Source organism: Hyla sarda, chromosome 1 (assembly GCF_029499605.1).
Source record: "Hyla sarda isolate aHylSar1 chromosome 1, aHylSar1.hap1, whole genome shotgun sequence".
NCBI lineage: Eukaryota > Metazoa > Chordata > Amphibia > Anura > Hylidae > Hyla > Hyla sarda.
The window spans coordinates 456,388,798-456,407,251 of record NC_079189.1 but is presented as its reverse complement, the minus strand read 5'-3'; the positions used below and the strand labels follow the sequence as shown (position 1 = coordinate 456,407,251).

Genomic DNA, 18,454 nt, shown 5'->3' with positions numbered 1-18,454 from the left:
GCGCTTACACAATTTTTTTCACCATTAAACTTACGTTGTTCTGGCTGGATTGCCGACAGAACTCTGAATAGTGGAGTCCGACAGCAATGTGAACGCGGCCTTATAATCTGATAAAATGAACAAAGGTTCAGCTTCCATTCGGTGCATCATGATTTTTTCCAGTAGCATATACAGGAAAGCAGCATTCGACGGATAAAACAGTTGTGGGTCTTTGTCAAGCCTGGTACAATGTGTAACAAAGTGACATTTGATATAAGTAATAGTAATATTCATGCAAAATTTTCCAACAAAAACTGCAGCAATTTCAAAGCATTTTAATTTCAAAGCATTTTTGTGATAAGCTATATACAATGTTTTTTTATTTTTTTTATTTGAGTGAACTATTAAAGGGGTACTACCGTGCTGACAACTTATCCCCTATCTAAAGGATAGGGGATAAGGTGCGTGATCGCGCAGGGTCCCGTCGCTGGGGACCCCCGCGATCTTGCACGCAGCACCCCGTTCTCATCAGGCTCCGGAGCAAACATCCGCTCCGGGTCTGATGACGGGGCCGGTGATCGTGACGTCACAGCTTCGCCGCCGTGTGACGTCACGCTACGCCCCTCAATGCAAGTCTACGGCAGGTGGCGAGACAGCTGTCTCGCCCCCCGCCATAGACTTACATTGAGGGGCGGAGCATGACGTCACATGGGGTGGAGCCATGACGTCACGATACTCCAGCCCTGTGATCGGCAGTCATCAGACCCGGAGCGGGGCCTGATGAGAGCAGAGTGCTGCGGCGATCAGGTAACTTATCCCCTATCCTTTAGATAGGGGATAAGTTGTCAGCACGGTAGTACCCCTTTAATTTGTGTAAAGTTTGTTGTGAACCCTGTCACTGTGTCCATGGATGTATTCAATATTGAAAGATGTCAAATAAATGAAGGTTTTACTGAAGTTACCTTTTGCTGGAGTTTTTCGTTGAACATTTTTGGATGTGGACCAGTGGTTGTAACTCCCAGGTATCCGTGCAAGAGGAGCATCAGAGAAGGTGAGAGCCGGTGTACACATTGCATGTGTTTGCTCTACTAATAACAGTAATGGTACATCAAAGGACACTCTGTAACACATTGCACTAAGCTTGACAAAGATCCATGCCTGTTTTATGGGTCGGCCTGTATAGTATATAAAGGTGGGATAATAAATGAAGTTGCATTGAATGGATTCTGGACCTTTGTTCATTTTTGTCAGCAGGTTATGAGTCTGTTTGGTTTGCCCATACAATCCAACACTTGGCGAGAAGTGGTGCAGTTTCACATTTGATATATAAGTTTCGCTGTTAATATGATATCAACAATGATTTGTAGTACACCTAAAATACTGCTTAATTTCCTATGCGACTACAAATATTTTTAACCTTGATCACAAATGTATTAAACAGCTTTACTGTAAAGAATATGCAAATTAAAAGAAAACAAACATTTTATCTTTCATATTTTCTGTTTGCAATATTCCTTTTTATATTTTCTTTACTATTTTGTGCATTTAAGTTCTTGAAACAATACCCTTTCCTTGACTTGCTTCCTTAATTCATCAATAAAACATTTTGATCTGATCCACAACGTAGCCTAGAGAAACCGAGTAGGTATCTATTAGATAGGAAACCTATAATACAGGAATGAATTACCATTTAAAAACATATCTACTTTACTTAAAATTTAGTGGCTATTGGTTTTAGACCATCAGTGTTTAAAATATACTTTAAATGGCTTTTCAGGATAAGCTGTGTCATGTGTTTGCATGAAAAGTGGCACTATAGGAACCACACCCCTCCACCACCCCCAACAACGCCCCCTTCCAGTCACGTGGGGTAAACCTCACCGGTTCAAAGTAGGCGTGTCTTGTCATCTTCTTTATCATTATAAATTAAAAACCTCTCGACAGATACTGTCGAGAGCGGCCTTTGGCTGCCAACAGTCAGTATTATGTAAAGATGCTCTTCATTAATCAACTCAAGTGACAGGTGGTGATCGATCACTTGAGATCATTGATGGTTGACAGCCGAAGGCTGCTCTCAACACCACCTGTCACTTGAATTCATTAATGAAGAGCATCTTCACTTAAAGGGGTTATCCAGGAAAAAACTTTTTTTTTATATATCAACTGGCCCTGCTTGTCCTCAGTGCACAGAGCCCTGCTTTTCCTCAGTGTACAGAGCCCTGCTTGTCCTCAGTGCACAGAGCCCTGCTTGTCCTCAGTACACAGAGCCCTGCATGTCCTCAGTGCACAGATCCCTGCTTGTCCTCAGTGCACAGATCCCTGCTTGTCCTCAGTGCACAGAGCCCTGCTTGTCCTCAGTGCACAGATACCTGCTTGTCCTCAGTGTACAGTGCCCTGCTTGTCCTCAGTGCACAGAGCCCTGCTTGTCCTCAGTGTACAGAGCCCTGCTTGTCCTCAGTGCACATAGCCCTGCTTGTCCTCAGTGCACATAGCCCTGCTTGTACTCAGTGCTCAGAGCCCTGCTTGTCCTCAGTGTACAGAGCCCTGCTTTTCCTCAGTTCACATAGCCCTGCTTGTCCTCAGTGCACAGAGCCCTGCTTGTCCTCAGTGTACAGAGCCCTGCTTGTCCTCAGTGCACAGATCCCTGCTTGTCCTCAGTGCACAGAGCCCTGCTTTTCCTCAGTGCACAGAGCCCTGCTTCTCCTCCCACACTTTCTGTATTTGTTTTCTTTATAGAAATACACAGGCAATAGCTGCAGGGACAAAAATTGACACAAATATATATTTGTAATATACATCTTTAACCAATGTATATTACAAATATACATATAATGTTATTTTCTACATTATATAAAAAGTTTTTGCTATAGACAGGTACACTTTAAAAGTCAGCAGCAGCATGGATGACTTTATAGATCAGTATGAAGTAGTCTCTGCTGCAGATCAAGCCCTGGGTGAGATAACACTAACTAGATAGTATATGTCTCTCTCTGCTTCTGTCTCTCCTCCAACCACACTATCTTCTTCCCTTTCTGTTGTCTTAGACTTCATGGGCAGCTGTAACCTTAGTGAGATAATCAGCTTTGAGATAGACTTGTTTTTTTTTTTTTTTTTTATGGGAAAACAGAAAAACAGTCTGACTAAGAAGCATTTTTGGAAAAAGATATATACAAAATTTCTTACAATTGAGTGTACTATTAATTTATGTAGTTTGTTGAAGCGGGAGTGAGCATTTAAAATTTTACATTTTCATACCTATATATGTTTTATTACACACAAATGCAAACAGAAACATAGCCTCACATGCTTCAAATGGCCATACGTTCTAGAGAAAGTGTGACAGGCTGAGAGCCATGTCATGTGTGAGAGGTGTTGGCAAGAATTCCTAAACAAGGCAGACAACACTTTCTAGTGACAATCTCACAGGAAAAGGTGCTGTCGTCTCAAGGCTATCAGAGGAGGTGTAGTATGACTCCTAATAGGAATCTGTGCCATGCACACTAATTAGAACCATTGCTTCGATCAGACAGGTATAGAAAAAAGACCTGTGAGTCACCTGTGATAAATGAGCTATTGCAGCATTGATTAGATGATTTATGCTTTGATCACTGTGCTAAGGATGGAGCACCCATGCTAATTCATTACTATGAGGTTAGGCTGTTATTTATGTTTGTGGGAGAATTGTTCAAAGCAGTGACATATTCTCGATTTCTTTCAGAGCCAACAATTCGCTTTATGAAATTCTGCAGATAGACTTTCAAATGGACACGGGCAGTGGATTGGCTGGCGCCCAGCAGATTACGTGGCAGGTGGAATACCCAGAAGAAGACTCTGCCAGTGAACTTGTAATCTCGGAAATCTTTGTCAGTCAGGCAGCGTTCACCGGGATTGTTCCTATTGCTATGGTATAGTAAAACACTCTTTCTTTCTGAAACGTATTAGTCTTTTGGCATATGAGTTGGCTTAACAATTTTTAAGTATAGTAAACCTTTGGGTCAGTGATTTTCTAAGAATCGTAAATATTGTGGTTATGTGGTCATAATTCAGACAGCACATTATACTGCTAACTGCTTACCTGTGACCTAGGTATTAAAGGGGTACTCCGCTGACCCAGCGTTTGGGATATTTTTTTCCGAATGCTGGGTGCGGGCGGCGGGGGTCGTGACTCCACGGCCACCCCCCCTCGTGACGTCACACCACACCCCCTCCCATAGACTTGTATTGAGGGGGCGTGATGTGACATTACAAGGGGGGTGATCATGACATGTCATGAGGTGCGTGGCATTACGAGGGGTGTGGTGTGACATTACGAGGGGGGTGGTCGGGAGATGTCACGACCCCCGCCGCCCGCACCCAGTTTTCTAAATGAACGCAGCGTGCTGCACATAGATCGTGAGGGACCCATCTGTGGGACCCCTGTGATAAGACATCTTATCTCCTATCCTTTGCCTAGGGGATTAGATGTCTGGGGCGGAGTACCTCTTTCAATTAAGTAATATCTAGTTTTAACATTCTTTATCTGTTTTAGACACTGAATTAAGTAATTAAAGGGGTATTCCAGTTTTATTTTCTTCAGCCTTTGAGCCCATACTGCCAAGTTATAATACTGTGTAATGCGCTTCTATTACATTCATGCACCACTTTGTCTCAATTTCATGCACAGGACCCACACCCACAAGTGCTGTAGTGCAAGGCCTTTATTTTACTATTCTCTCTGACCTTTCCCAATATATCTTAAGTCACATGGTCACAAGGGGGCAGGGTTATGCTGCAACTGCAACATATCCCCGCCTTCTGAAGACCATATGACTTTTCACATATTGTCTCTGGCCACATGGAATGCTGGGAAAGGTCAGACACATCAGTAAAAGGAAAAAAACTTGCACTACAGCACTTCTGGGTATGGATCCCATGTATGAAAGCGGGACAGAGCTGCGCATGAAAGTAATATAAGCAAATTATACAATATTATAACTGGAATTATGGGCTCAAAGGCTGAAAAACAAATGGAATACACCTTTAAGGACCTGTTTTTTGGTGATAGATTCACATTTGCTCTTTCTTTAGGTTTTTCCATACTTTTTTTAAATCTTATATAATATTTTATTGTTTTTATAGTGAATCTAATATTTTATTGTTATTAAAGGGAATGGTCATCACATCAGTGTCACCAGCACTAACCTGCGTTACACTAATGAAAATCATACTTACCAATCCTTGTTACATTACTCCATTCTTCGGTATATGCAAATGAGATTCTTTGTACACAGGGGGTGTTCCCAATCCCCTGGTGCACACTTACATCCCGCTGGCATCTTTATAGTAATGCCTTCTCCCCTGTGCAGAGCCTCTGCAGGAAGGGACTCCACTTTGCAGCGGAGGAGGCTCAGAAGATGCCGACTGGATGTCACTGTGCACCAGGGGCTTGGGAACGCCCCCTGTGCACAAAGCTCCACATTTGCATATACTGAAGACAAGAGGCATGTAACAAGGATCAGTAAGTATTATTATCATCAGTGTCACTACAAGCCTGTACCAACACCAGGGCTCAAGTCCTGCAGGAACGAGTGGGAACTAAGTTCCTGCACTTTTTCCACAGCAGGAACACAGTTCCCATTCCCATTCTGCATTTCAGTGGAAATCTTGGGTGAGTTCCTGCACTTTTTTTTCCCAGGACTTGACCCCTGACCAGGGACGTGCACACAGAAGGGTAAAAGGGGGCTGGAGCCCCTGCCCTTTTCCTCACCTGCCCCTCTAGTGCCCTCACAAAAGGAGCTGCAGACTCAGGGTGACAGGTGAAGTAAAAAGGATGCATTGCTGGGGAGATTTGTATGTGGTTTACTGGAGGGTGCTGTGCCCTCCCTGCAGGAAGGGGGCACCACTTACCCTGTCATTATCTGCCATTTCTAAGCTTCTCTCCACACAGAGGAGACAGGAGCAGAGAAGGCAGAGAGAAGCCCCGCCCACAGCATGTCCGGCCACAAACTTCAGTCTATGCTGCCCTTACTGTAAGTAACTGTAAATATATGTGAGTGATTGTATGTCAGTGTGTGTGTATGTATACATAGTTACATAGTTACATAGTTAGTACGGTCGAAAAAAGACATATGTCCATCAAGTTCAACCAGGGAATTAAGGGGTTAGGGGTGTGGCGCGATATTGGGGAAGGGATGAGATTTTATATTTCTTCATAAGCATTAATGTTATTTTGTTCCAGGAATGTATCTAATCCTGTTTGTGTGTGTGTGTGTGTGTGTGTGTGTGCGTATCTCTATGTATGTGCCTGTGCAGAGAGGGATGGCTGGGGCCTTAGTGTAAGTGACTGTGTATATATTGAGTGACTGTATGTCAGTGTGAGGTGTATATATATATATGTGTGTGTGTGTGTGTCTATCTCTATGTATGTGCCTATATATATGAGCAAGTGAATCTATGTATGTGTGTACATATCTGTGAGTGATTGTATGTGTGTACCTGTATGTATGATGTGCTTATTGGCTATATCTTTTAGTATATATTCCATGTTATATGTGTCTGTGTATTTATGTTTCTTAATGTATATTTGTACCTGTATGTATGTGTAAAAGTGTCTCTTTGTATGTGTGCATAATACCTATGTACTGTATGTGCCCTTATGTTATGTGCTTGTATGTATTGTATGAAGCACATTATTAGGGAATTATTGGAGGAATGTAAGCACAGTATATAGGGAATTTATGGAAGCACAGTATATATTTCATTATATTGGAACATTATATATTTTTTATGTATGCTGGCACTGTGTATAGATCCTTAGGGTGCGTTCACACGTGCCTATTTTTGCTGCAGATCTGCTGCAGATTTTGCTGCTGCAGATTTTGCTTCCCATTGACAATGGGAAGAGAAATCTGCTAAAGCAAATCTGCAGCAGATCTGTAGTAGAAAATACGCACGTGTGAACGCACCCTTAGTGGTGGCACAGTATAGTTAAATAATAGTGCCACAGTATATAGTTCATTAATGGTGGCACAGTATATAGGGAATTAATAGATAAATGGTGGCACAGTATATAGGGAATTAATAGATGAATGGTGGCACAGTATATAGGGAATTAAGGGGGGTATGGTATATAATTAAAGGGAAACTGACAGGCTGTTTACTCGCACTAAACCCAATACACTAGGTTACAGTGCAGTATACAAAAATTGGTCTTCCCGTTTTCTAGGTATTGCCCCACATTGCTAGCATGCGAAGTCAGTCTTGTGCGCAATGGAGGCGGAGCTTCCCTGCCTCCATCCTGTATGCTGTGCTATGCCTGGCCGTCTTTGTATATTTATAATTTTTCTCCAACTCTAGTATATTGTAGCATGTAAGCATATATTAGTGTGGTGTCCATCTCTTCAGTGTAAGAACCAGAGCTGTGTGGAGATTCCTGCATAAGGTGGGTGATTGGTGCTGGGTGATTGGTGCTGGGTGCTGGGTGATGGGTGCTGGGTGATGGGTGCTGGGTGATTGGTGCTGGGTGATTGGTGATGGGTGCTGGGTGATTGGTGCTGGGTGATTGGTGATGGGTGCTGGGTGATTGGTGCTGGGTGATTGGTGCTGGGTGATTGGTGATGGGTGCTGGGTGATGGGTGCTGGGTGATTGGGGATGGGTGCTGGGTGCTGGGTGATTGGTGCTGGGTGATTGGTGCTGAGTGATTGGTGCTGGGTGCTGGGTGATTGGTGCTGGGTGATTGGTGATGGGTGCTGGGTGATTGTGGATGGTTGATGGGTGCTGGATGATTGGTGCTGGGGGATTGGTGCTGGGTGATTGGTGATGGGTGCTGGGTGATGGGTGCTGGGTGATGGGTTCTGGGTGATTGGGGATGGGTGCTGGGTGATTGGTGCTCGGTGATGGGTGCTGGGTGATAGGTGCTGGGTGATTGGTGCTGGGTGTTTGGTGCTGGGTGCTGGGTGATTGGTGATAGGTGCTGGGTGATTGGGGATGGGTGCTGGGTGATGGGTGCTGGGTGATTGGTGCTGGGTGATTAGTGCTGGGTGATTGGTGCTGGGTGATTGGTGATGGGTGCTGGGTGATTGGGGATGGGTGCTGGGTGATTGGTGATGGGTTCTGTCATATAGAGCTCAGGTGGGGGGCATATAGGGGGAGATTTATTAAAACCTTTGCAGAGGAAAAGCCCTCTGCAAAACGATCTGATTGGTTGCTAAGGACAACTGCACCGCTCTTTCTCTGCACAGGTTTTGATGAATCTCTTCTATAATACAGTATTTTATAGGGCAGCTGTCACATGTTTTCGGTAAATAAGGCCCCTGCCCTTCAAAATGTCTGTGCACGTCCATGCCCCTGACCAACACGTTAGTGCGGGTGATACTCATGACAGATTCCCTTTAAAGGAAGCATGTCATCACTTTCATGCTGCCTGCCCCGCCTGCCTTGATTAATGAATACCAAATAGAAAAAGATCTATCATTGAAATCTATTGGGGTGGGGAGAAGCTGCTGGGGTCCACACCAATGACTCATGGTTCAGATACCATGAAGGTGATGACAGGTATCCTTTTAAACAGAATACATAAAAAAAAGCATTAAAAAAACTCTGATCAAAACAGACTATAGACTATGAACAGAATTTAGGAATTTCAGGGGACAATTTAATGCAAAATGGTTAAGTGAACACGTAAAGGGGTACTCTGCTGGAAAACATTTTTTTAAATCAACTGGTGCCAGAAAGTTAAACAGATTTGTAAATTATTTCTGTTTAAAAATCTTAATCCTTCCAGTACTTATCAGCTGCTGTATACTACAGAGGAAGTTCTGTTCTTTTTGATCTACTTTTCTGTCTGACCACAGTGCTCTCTGCTGACACCTCTGTCCATGTGAGGAACTGTCCAGAGCAGAATAGGTTTGCTATGGGGATTTGTTCCTGCTCTGGCCAGTTCCTGACATGGACAGAGGTTTCAGCAGAGAGCATTGTGGTGAGACAGAAAAGAAATTCAAAAAGAAAAGAACTTCTCGTGGAGCATGCAGCAGCTGATAAGTACTGGAAGGATGATTGTTTTAATAGAAGTAATTTACAAATCTGTTTAACTTTATGGTACTAGTTGATTAAAAAAAAAAAAATAGTTTTCCACTGGAGTACCCCTTTAAATAATGATTATATAATGTGTAGTCTTTGAAAAATGTTTTTTAAATCAGCTGAGGCACTAATGGCACAAATACATTTGGTAAAATATTCCAAAGCCTATGCAAGTTTGTTCAGTACAGTACAAATGGTTATATTAGAATGCTTTCTTTTAGAAACAGTGCCCCACTCCTTCAGAGGCTATATCTAGCGTTGCAATATACTGGTTATTTTAGCGTGTGTGTGTGTGTTGCCGACGTATTTCCAAATGATAACAGTCTGTGATCAGTAGACTAAAACTATTATTTTACATGATGAACAATTTTTTGGGGTGAAATTGTCCATATCACTAACCTTTACTCCGGTGGAAAACTTATATATAAATTTTTTTAATCAACTGGTGCCAGAAAGTTAAACAGATTTGTCCTTCCAGTACTTATTAGCTACTGAACACTACAGAGGAAATTATTTTCTTTTTGGAACACAGAGCTCTCTGCTGACATCACAGGCACAGTGCTCTCTGCTGACATCTCTGTCCATTTTAAGAACTGTCCAGCGTAGGAGAAAAATTGATTTTCCCGTTTTCTAGGTATTGCCCCACATTGCTAGTATGCGAAGTCAGTCTTGTGCGCAATGGAGGCGGAGCTTCCCTGCCTCCATCCTGTATGCTGTGCTATGCCTGGCCATCTTTGTATATTTATAATTTTTCTCCAACTCTAGTATATTGTAGCATGTAAGCATATATTAGTGTGGTGTCCATCTCTTCAGTGTAAGAACCAGAGCTGTGTGGAGATTCCTGCATAAGGTGGGTGATTGGTGCTGGGTGATTGGTGCTGGGTGCTGGGTGATGGGTGTTGGGTGATGGGTGCTGGGTGATTGGTGCTGGGTGATTGGTGATGGGTGCTGGGTGATGGGTGCTGGGTGATTGGTGCTGGGTGATTGGTGCTGGGTGATTGGTAATGGGTGCTGGGTGATTGGTGCTGGGTGATTGGTGCTGGGTGATTGGTGCTGGGTGCTGGGTGATGGGTGCTGGGTGATGGGTGCTGGGTGATTGGTGCTGGGTGATTGGTGATGGGTGATTGGTGATGGGTGCTGGGTGATGGGTGCTGGGTGATTGGGGATGGGTGCTGGGTGATTGGTGCTGGGTGATTGGTGCTGGGTGCTGGGTGATTGGTGCTGGGTGATTGGTGATGGGTGCTGGGTGAATGTGGATGGGTGCTGGGTGATGGGTGCTGGATGATTGGTGCTGGGGGATTGGTGCTGGGTGATTGGTGATGGGTGCTGGGTGATGGGTGCTGGGTGATGGGTTCTGGGTGATTGGGGATGGGTGCTGGGTGATGGGTGCTGGGTGCTGGGTGATTGGTGCTGGGTGATTGGTGCTGGGTGTTTGGTGCTGGGTGATTGGTGATGGGTGCTGGGTGATTGGGGATGGGTGCTGGGTGCTGGGTGCTGGGTGATTGGTGCTGGGTGATTGGTGCTGGGTGATTGGTGATGGGTGCTGGGTGATGGGTGCTGGGTGATTGGGGATGGGTGCTGGGTGATTGGTGATGGGTTCTGTCATATAGAGCTCAGGTGGGGGGCATATAGGGGGAGATTTATTAAAACCTTTGCAAAGGAAAAGCCCTCTGCAAAACGATCTGATTGGTTGCTAAGGACAACTGCACCGCTCTTTCTCTGCACAGGTTTTGATGAATCTCCTCTATAATACAGTATATTATAGGGCAGCTGTCACATGTTTTCGGTAAATAAGGCCCCTGCCCTTCTAAATGTCTGTGCACGTCCATGCCCCTGACCAACACGTTAGTGCGGGTGATACTCATGACAGATTCCCTTTAAAGGAAGCATGTCATCACTTTCATGCTGCCTGCCCTGCCTGCCTTGATTAATGAATACCAAAAAGAAAAAGATCTATCATTGAAATCTATTGGGGTGGGGAGAAGCTGCTGGGGTCCACACCAATGACTCATGGTTCAGATACCATGAAGGTGATGACAGGTATCCTTTTAAACAGAATACATTAAAAAAAAAAAGCATAAAAAAAACTCTGATCAAAACAGACTATAGACTATGAACAGAATTTAGGAATTTCAGTGGACAATTTAATGCAAAATGGTTAAGTGAACACATAAAGGGGTACTCTGCTGGAAAACATTTTTTTAAATCAACTGGTGCCAGAAAGTTAAACAGATTTGTAAATTATTTCTGTTTAAAAATCTTCCAGTACTTATCAGCTGCTGTATACTACAGAGGAAGTTCTGTTCTTTTTGATCTACTTTTCTGTCTGACCACAGTGCTCTCTGCTGACACCTCTGTCCATGTGAGGAACTGTCCAGAGCAGAATAGGTTTGCTATGGGGATTTGTTCCTGCTCTGGCCAGTTCCTGACATGGACAGAGGTTTCAGCAGAGAGCATTGTGGTGAGACAGAAAAGAAATTCAAAAAGAAAAGAACTTCTCGTGGAGCATGCAGCAGCTGATAAGTACTGGAAGGATGATTGTTTTAATAGAAGTAATTTACAAATCTGTTTAACTTTATGGTACTAGTTGATTTAAAAAAAAAATAGTTTTCCACTGGAGTACCCCTTTAAATAATGATTATATAATGTGTAGTCTTTGAAAAATGTTTTTTAAATCAGCTGAGGCACTAATGGCACAAATACATTTGGTAAAATATTCCAAAGCCTATGCAAGTTTGTTCAGTACAGTACAAATGGTTATATTAGAATGCTTTCTTTTAGAAACAGTGCCCCACTCCTTCATAGGCTATATCTAGCATTGCAATATACTGGTTATTTTAGCGTGTGTGTGTGTGTTGCCGACGTATTTCCAAATGATAACAGTCTGTGATCAGTAGACTAAAACTATTATTTTACCTGATGAACAATTTTTTGGGGTGAAATTGTCCATATCACTAACCTTTACTCCGGTGGAAAACTTATATATATATTTTTTTTTAATCAACTGGTGCCAGAAAGTTAAACAGATTTGTCTTTCCAGTACTTATTAGCTACTGAACACTACAGAGGAAATTATTTTCTTTTTGGAACACAGAGCTCTCTACTGACATCACGAGCACAGTGCTCTCTGCTGACATCTCTGTCCATTTTAAGAACTGTCCAGCATAGGAGAAAATCCCCATAGCAAACATATGCTGGTCTGGACAGTTCCTAAAATGGACAGAGATGTCAGCAGAGAGCACTGTGCTCGTGATGTCAGCAGAGAGCTCTGTGTTCCAAAAAGAAAATAATTTCCTCTGTAGTGTTCAGCAGCTAATAAGTACTGGAAGGATTTAGATTTCCTACTGGAGTACCCCTTTAATCTTATGTGTTTGGATGTATTATCTTAATGGAGTACTCCGCTGCTAAGCGTGTGGAACAAACTGTCACGCCCCTCCCATAGACTTGGATTGAGGGGGTGGGGCTATGACGTTATGAGCTCCCGGCGCCGGCTCCAGTGTTCGGAACAGTTTGTACCAAACGCTGAGCAGCAGGGGACCCCTTTAAGGCTTGGTTCACACATTGTAAAATCATAGCTGTTTTTTTTTTTCTTAATCTTATGTGCTTGTTAAAGTCTATGAAAAGGCTGCCATCAGTGCACTCATTGTGTGAAAAAGCGGCAGTAATTCCAAAGTTGAAATTACTACAGCACTGACCTCAGCCTTACCATAGACTTTAATAGAAAACATTATGGGGGAGAAAATTTACCAAAACTGGTGTTTAATACTTCAGTCTAAAGTAAACCCCCAGAAGTGTAGGATTGGGGTGCGTTTATAAAGTGTAGCATGCCTTTTGAACAATCCAGGAGCAGGTGCACGAACGGTTGCCTCAGAAATCTGGATAAGTTCTGAAATGGTGTCGATTTTTGCTACAATTCAGGCCGGGGTGATGTAAATTATTGAAAGTCTGGCACACCGGTTGTCGTGTCCCTTTTGTGAAACCGTGCCCATCCCTTTGCAAAGCTGGCCAGTTGGCGAGTGTGGCACAGATTTGGAAAAAGTAACACATTTTTGCACAAACCAAACTTTTGTGAAAAAAAGCGTGACTCTTACAAGATTCATTTTGAGTTACAAAATATGGTAGTTAAAAAAAAGTGTTCAGTAAGTAATTTTCAAATCTTTATAACTTTTTGGCACCAGTTGATTTGAAACCCCTTTAAGTCTGTCCAACAATTAGGCTATGTTTACTTATCGGAATGTCCGCATGGAAAATTTTCATGCAAACATTCTGGAGATTGCGGGCATCAGCATAACGTGCCAGTGCTAAGAGCGCATGGGAATTCGCCATCTCATAGATGACTATGCATTCTATGCGGAGTTTGCAGAAAGAATGGACAGGTTCATTCTTTCTGCGGATACGAAAATTTGAATTTAGCGCAGAAATTCCACCGTGTGCACAGCTTAGCAGAAATCCCATTGAATACAATGGGACTCTGCTGCTCTTGAATCTCCAGCAGAATTCCAATGCGGAATTCCACACAGAAATTACAGACTTGTGAACCTGGCATTAAAGGGGTATTCCAGGATTTTTTTTATTTGACTATGCTACAGGGGCTGTAAAGTAGTGTAGTTCATAATAAAGTGTCTGTACCTTTGTGTGAAGGTCTTCTCACAATTCTTCTGTGATTTTCACTCCAATATTTATTTTTACCAGCATACAAAATGACTGTTGTCTCAGATTTTTCCCAGCTTGCAATGCGGCCGAGACCTGATTCACTAGTCAGCTGATGACAGGGAGTCTGTCTGCTTCAATGGGTGGAGGGATCGCTTGGTGGGAGAGAGATCAATCTGCAGCAGCTGTAGGCACCCTGATTGAAAATGGATGATTGATTTGAATGGATGCAGCTCATTTATGTATTAATGAGGTGGGTGGCAGATGTGCGGGAGGGTGGAAGATGGAATTGTGGGATTTGTAGTAAAAAAAAAAGAAAAGTCAAATAGGAAATACTAGTTCACAAACAGCTCACCACAGTGTTATGGTAATCTCACAACATAACCATTTAGCCCCAAGACAATCAGATCCTTCCTAAGCATGTCCATTACTGTCTGCCAGGTACGTACTAAAATCACCTTATGGTGGATAACTCCTTTAATGTGCTAGAGCCAAAATTCAATTGCTAAAATGGAGAGGTTCTTAGCCTTTTACTGAATATTACTCTGCAGTGAACTAGGTAATCCTTCTCCAATCTATTAGTGTTATGAGAACCTCATTTATTTATAAATGACTTCATGAATGAATCTCTTCAACATCTAAGAGCAAAATATTCATAATACAAAACTAGTGATCTGAAAGCAAATTAGTGAAATCACAAGGTAGAAAAGACCCTGGGAGGAGTGTTTTTCTATCGGCAGTGCTGGCTTGGCTTTGAACATCTCTCACTCCCTCTTCAGGTGCTATTATAGGGGACTTATGTACAGGGTGAATGGGACTCTCACTAATCTGGTGCAATACACAGTACCATACTAATAGCTGCAGAAATCATTGGCTGACTGGGAACAAGTTGTTTTATTGTCCTCAGTCGCTTTGCCTGAGCTGCATTTGTAAGAAATAATTAACATGTACCGTATGTTGTGCACTTTCTGGTCAAAGTGACTTGGGAACTACAGGTCATCACTGGCAACATGATTATTATAAGCTGTGAAAGATTCCTACTTTTCTTTTGACTTTTCGTTCCGTGAGTAAATAATAATAATCTGCTTTAGACAGTTTTGTGCTAATGTCTTTAATGATGCAGTACAGCTCTCTGTGCTTTTAAGACTTCAGACTTTGTGTAGCCTGATACCACCTAAAGCCATTTTGTTCCTTTTCATCTGTTTATGCTAATAATTACTGGAGCCCTGTGAACACTTTACAAAGGAAGAGCCAAAGAACACAGAGTTAAGTCATTTTTGGCTTAAACAGACATAATATGATTTGACTAGTTTTCTTTTGGATTCAGTTGAGGGGATTAAAAATATAAATTGACATTTGTGGGTTAACAGGGATGAATTTACCTACAGTAGACAAGCCCAAGGAGAAGTATGTGGAGATAGAGGTCAAATGGGGTGGCTGGAATGATGGAGTTAGTAGTCCACGGTTGTCATTCTATCGGCACAGTTTCGTCCCAGCAGAGTTCACAGTGGTCTTGGTGGCTGGGGTTTTTCCACCAGGCCTAGTGATGAAGGGTTTTGATTTGAGGATGATGAAGGCAGAATGATGAGCATGGCTTTGGCATAAATGCTGTGAAATGGATTTGGACACTTTGTTGGCAGGTTGTCAGATCTGTGATGCAAGAAGTTGGGTTGTAGGTAGTATGTGTGAATAATGGTAAGGGTTGTAGTGTCCGGTAACTGAAGTGTAACAACTCTATAGTTAACTACAGTTCCCACTTACCACTACTTCAAATAAAGCAGATATCTATATCAAAGCCCATGAATAAATACCTCAAAAGCCAGGATTTATGGCTAACAGCATTTTCTTTACTGATGTTGTAGATCCAATATAACAAAACACAGTGTTGATGATGCAGATGGGGATATTACAATTGATAGACACATTTGGTAGAAATAGCCGGTAGTATTTCACTGTTGCAGTCTATGAACAATGTGACAAATGTAAACTTGGGAATTATTTGACTTATAGTCCTCCTGAGTACTGGCTAAAGGTGGGTGTTCCTTGGTAAAGTCTCCCTCCCTCACCTATATTTCCTTGGGTTACTCTGAGATGTCCCTGACCTGAAGGTATCCAGAAGGGAGGCTCCAGACCTTAGTCCATCTCTTTGGACAGGCCAGACCTGAGGATACCAAACCTAGTCCTTCCTTTGCTAGAGGGCCCATCAGTTTTTCTCTTGTCTCTAAAGCATCCTCTTGTGTTAGTACTACCCCTGTAGTGAGACAGGCCAGAAAGGTTGCAGCTTGTTGCCTAGACCTGAAATATTGTAGTTGGAGGCAGATTCCCACTGTAGGTGTAAGAGCTGCTGCTGGGTGATGTTTTCTGACCAGAGGCCAGAGATTAACTCACTAACATGAACTGGCTCAGTGTTTCCCTTCCTGTGCGTACGTCTTCTGGCTGTATAAGGTGAACTGTCCCTGATGGTAAGGGGCCAGAGACTGGGGTGAAACAATAAAATCATAGTTGCCCTTACTAAGTTTTACAAATGCCCTTTTCTCTGTAAGCCTCAGTGGTCAAGTTCCTAGATGCAGTGCAATTCTGAACTGCAAGGTGCACCAACTTTGGTACTGAAATTCCTATTTGCTGACCGAAGATCCTCAAAATATGAAACACATAAGCTATCAAGTGCTAAGCCAGGCATGAGGACTGTGGCTTAGTATAGGGCTGTGAGGTCCATAACCACATCATCTTTTTTACTACCTGTCTCCACAGACAGACACTCTCCTTTCCTTCTCACCCCCAATGCTCTGTATTATACTTACTAACCTTCTGAAGATAGGGCTGTGCTAGGACAAGCTCTGCCTCCCTTCTAGAAGGTTATACAGTTTAATGCTGGGAAACCTTTTCTCAACCAGTACATTTCCAATATGACAATATTTAACCCCTTAAATGGGCACTGTCATGATTTTTTTTTGGATATGTTGTAGTACTTAAGTACTACAATATATTTCTAATATACTTTTATTTTAAAAAAAATGCTTTTAAAACATTTTAAAAGCAATTTGACATTCGACCACTAGGGGTCGCCCTCCTAGTGGCCGAATGCAGTGCGGAGTGACTTCACTGCAAAATTCCGACTGATTCCGGCAGGGCATCAGTCGTAATTTTGCGCAGGTGCAGGAACATCCAGGGCTGCGCATCGGCTCCCCGCACTCGCCGACGGCCCTGCTGCAAGGTACGGGGGTGGGGTGGTACTCACCGAGCGGCAGGAAGAGGCTCCCCCGCACCCGTCTCTCCCGCATCGGCTCCCAGCTCACTCCTTCCCCCATGAAGCTCCTGTCCTGGGTGCCTCCAGTTGTTTTACCTCTACAAATCCCAGCATGCCCTGACAGCCAATAGATCTCAGGGCATGCTGGGAGTTGTAGTGGTGAAACAGCTGGAAGCACCTTTTTAGGAGAACTAAGGGCAGAAGTTGGCCCCCCCAGCAGGCATCAGTGACGTGGTGCCTGCTGGGGAAGTCTGCCTGGTTGTGAGCACACTACCAGGCAGACTAAATGCCATTTTTAAAATAGTGAAATAAATAAAATAAAGGCAGGGAGGGTGTTAGGGATAGAAGGGCAATAGGCAGGGACAGAAAAAAAACATGATGGTGAGAGCTACCCTTTAAGTTTTCCATTTTTGCACTTTTGTTTTTTCCTCCTTATCTTTAAAAAATCATAATTCTTTCAATTTTGCACCTAAAAATCCAAATGATGGCTTATTTTTTGAACCACCATTTCTACTTTGTAACATCAGTAATTTTACCCAAAAATCTATGGCGAAACGGAAAAAAAATTCATTGTGCGACAACATTGAAGAAAAAACGCCATTTTGTAACTTTTGGCGGCTTCCGTTTCTACACAGTACATTTTTTGGTAAAAATGACACCTTCTGTTTATTCTGTAGGTTTTTATTTATGGGAAAGGGAGGTGATTCAAACTTTTATTAGGGGAGGGGTTAAATGATCTTTATTCCCTTTTTTTCACTTTTTTTTTAATATTATAGTTCCCATAGGGGCTATAACACTGCACACACTGATCTTTTACATTGATCAATGGTTTCTCATAGGAAACCATTGATCAATGATTCTGCGGCTTGACTGCTCATGCCGGGATCTCAGGCACTGAGCAGTCATTCGACGATCGAACACCAGGAGGCAGGTAAGGGGACCCTCCTCTGGTCCTACAGCTGTTCGTTCCCGAACAGCCCCCTGAGCTAACCGGCAGAACTTTAGTTTCACTTTAGACGTGGCGATCAACTTTGAACGCCACGTCTAAAGGGTTAATAGCGTTTGGGACTGCAGTATAGAACGGGAGTGGACTCAGGACGTACCGGTACGCCCTAAGTCCTTAAGGGGTTAAAGGCACAGTGTACTGTAAATAATTTCAGTATTTTACAGTATCAAATATCAGGACATATCAAGGTACATCGTAATGGCCTAGAGGGAAACACTACACATACACATCTAAGTGTTTAGAAATTATATGTATATTTTATTAATTCATGGGTATGTTAGTTAACTACTGACAGTGCTGTGGAGTTAAGAGAAGGACAACCAAGAAGAGACAAAGGGAAGGCTGCTTACCTAAAACACATCACGCTGTTCTTCTGCTCAGGCACCACAAAGGAGAAGGTACTAGAATATTTATGGGTTCAGGAGCGTAGAATAAATAAAAAAGGAAGAACAGCAGCCAAAGAAGCCTATGACATTTTAGTTTCAGAAAAAGATATGTAGCCAACTTGATGGGT

At 42.9% G+C, this 18,454-nt stretch overlaps 1 protein-coding gene across 1 annotated transcript in view; it reads left to right on the top strand.

The window, feature by feature from the left end:
• The window catches only part of TMEM132B (transmembrane protein 132B), a 710,993-nt gene that overhangs the window by 512,673 nt on the left and 179,866 nt on the right, over positions 1-18,454 (top strand). Inside the window, exon 4 of the mRNA XM_056533739.1 lies at positions 3,698-3,884. Coding sequence (XP_056389714.1) covers positions 3,698-3,884 — 187 coding nt within the window. The remainder of the gene's footprint in view (positions 1-3,697; positions 3,885-18,454) is intronic.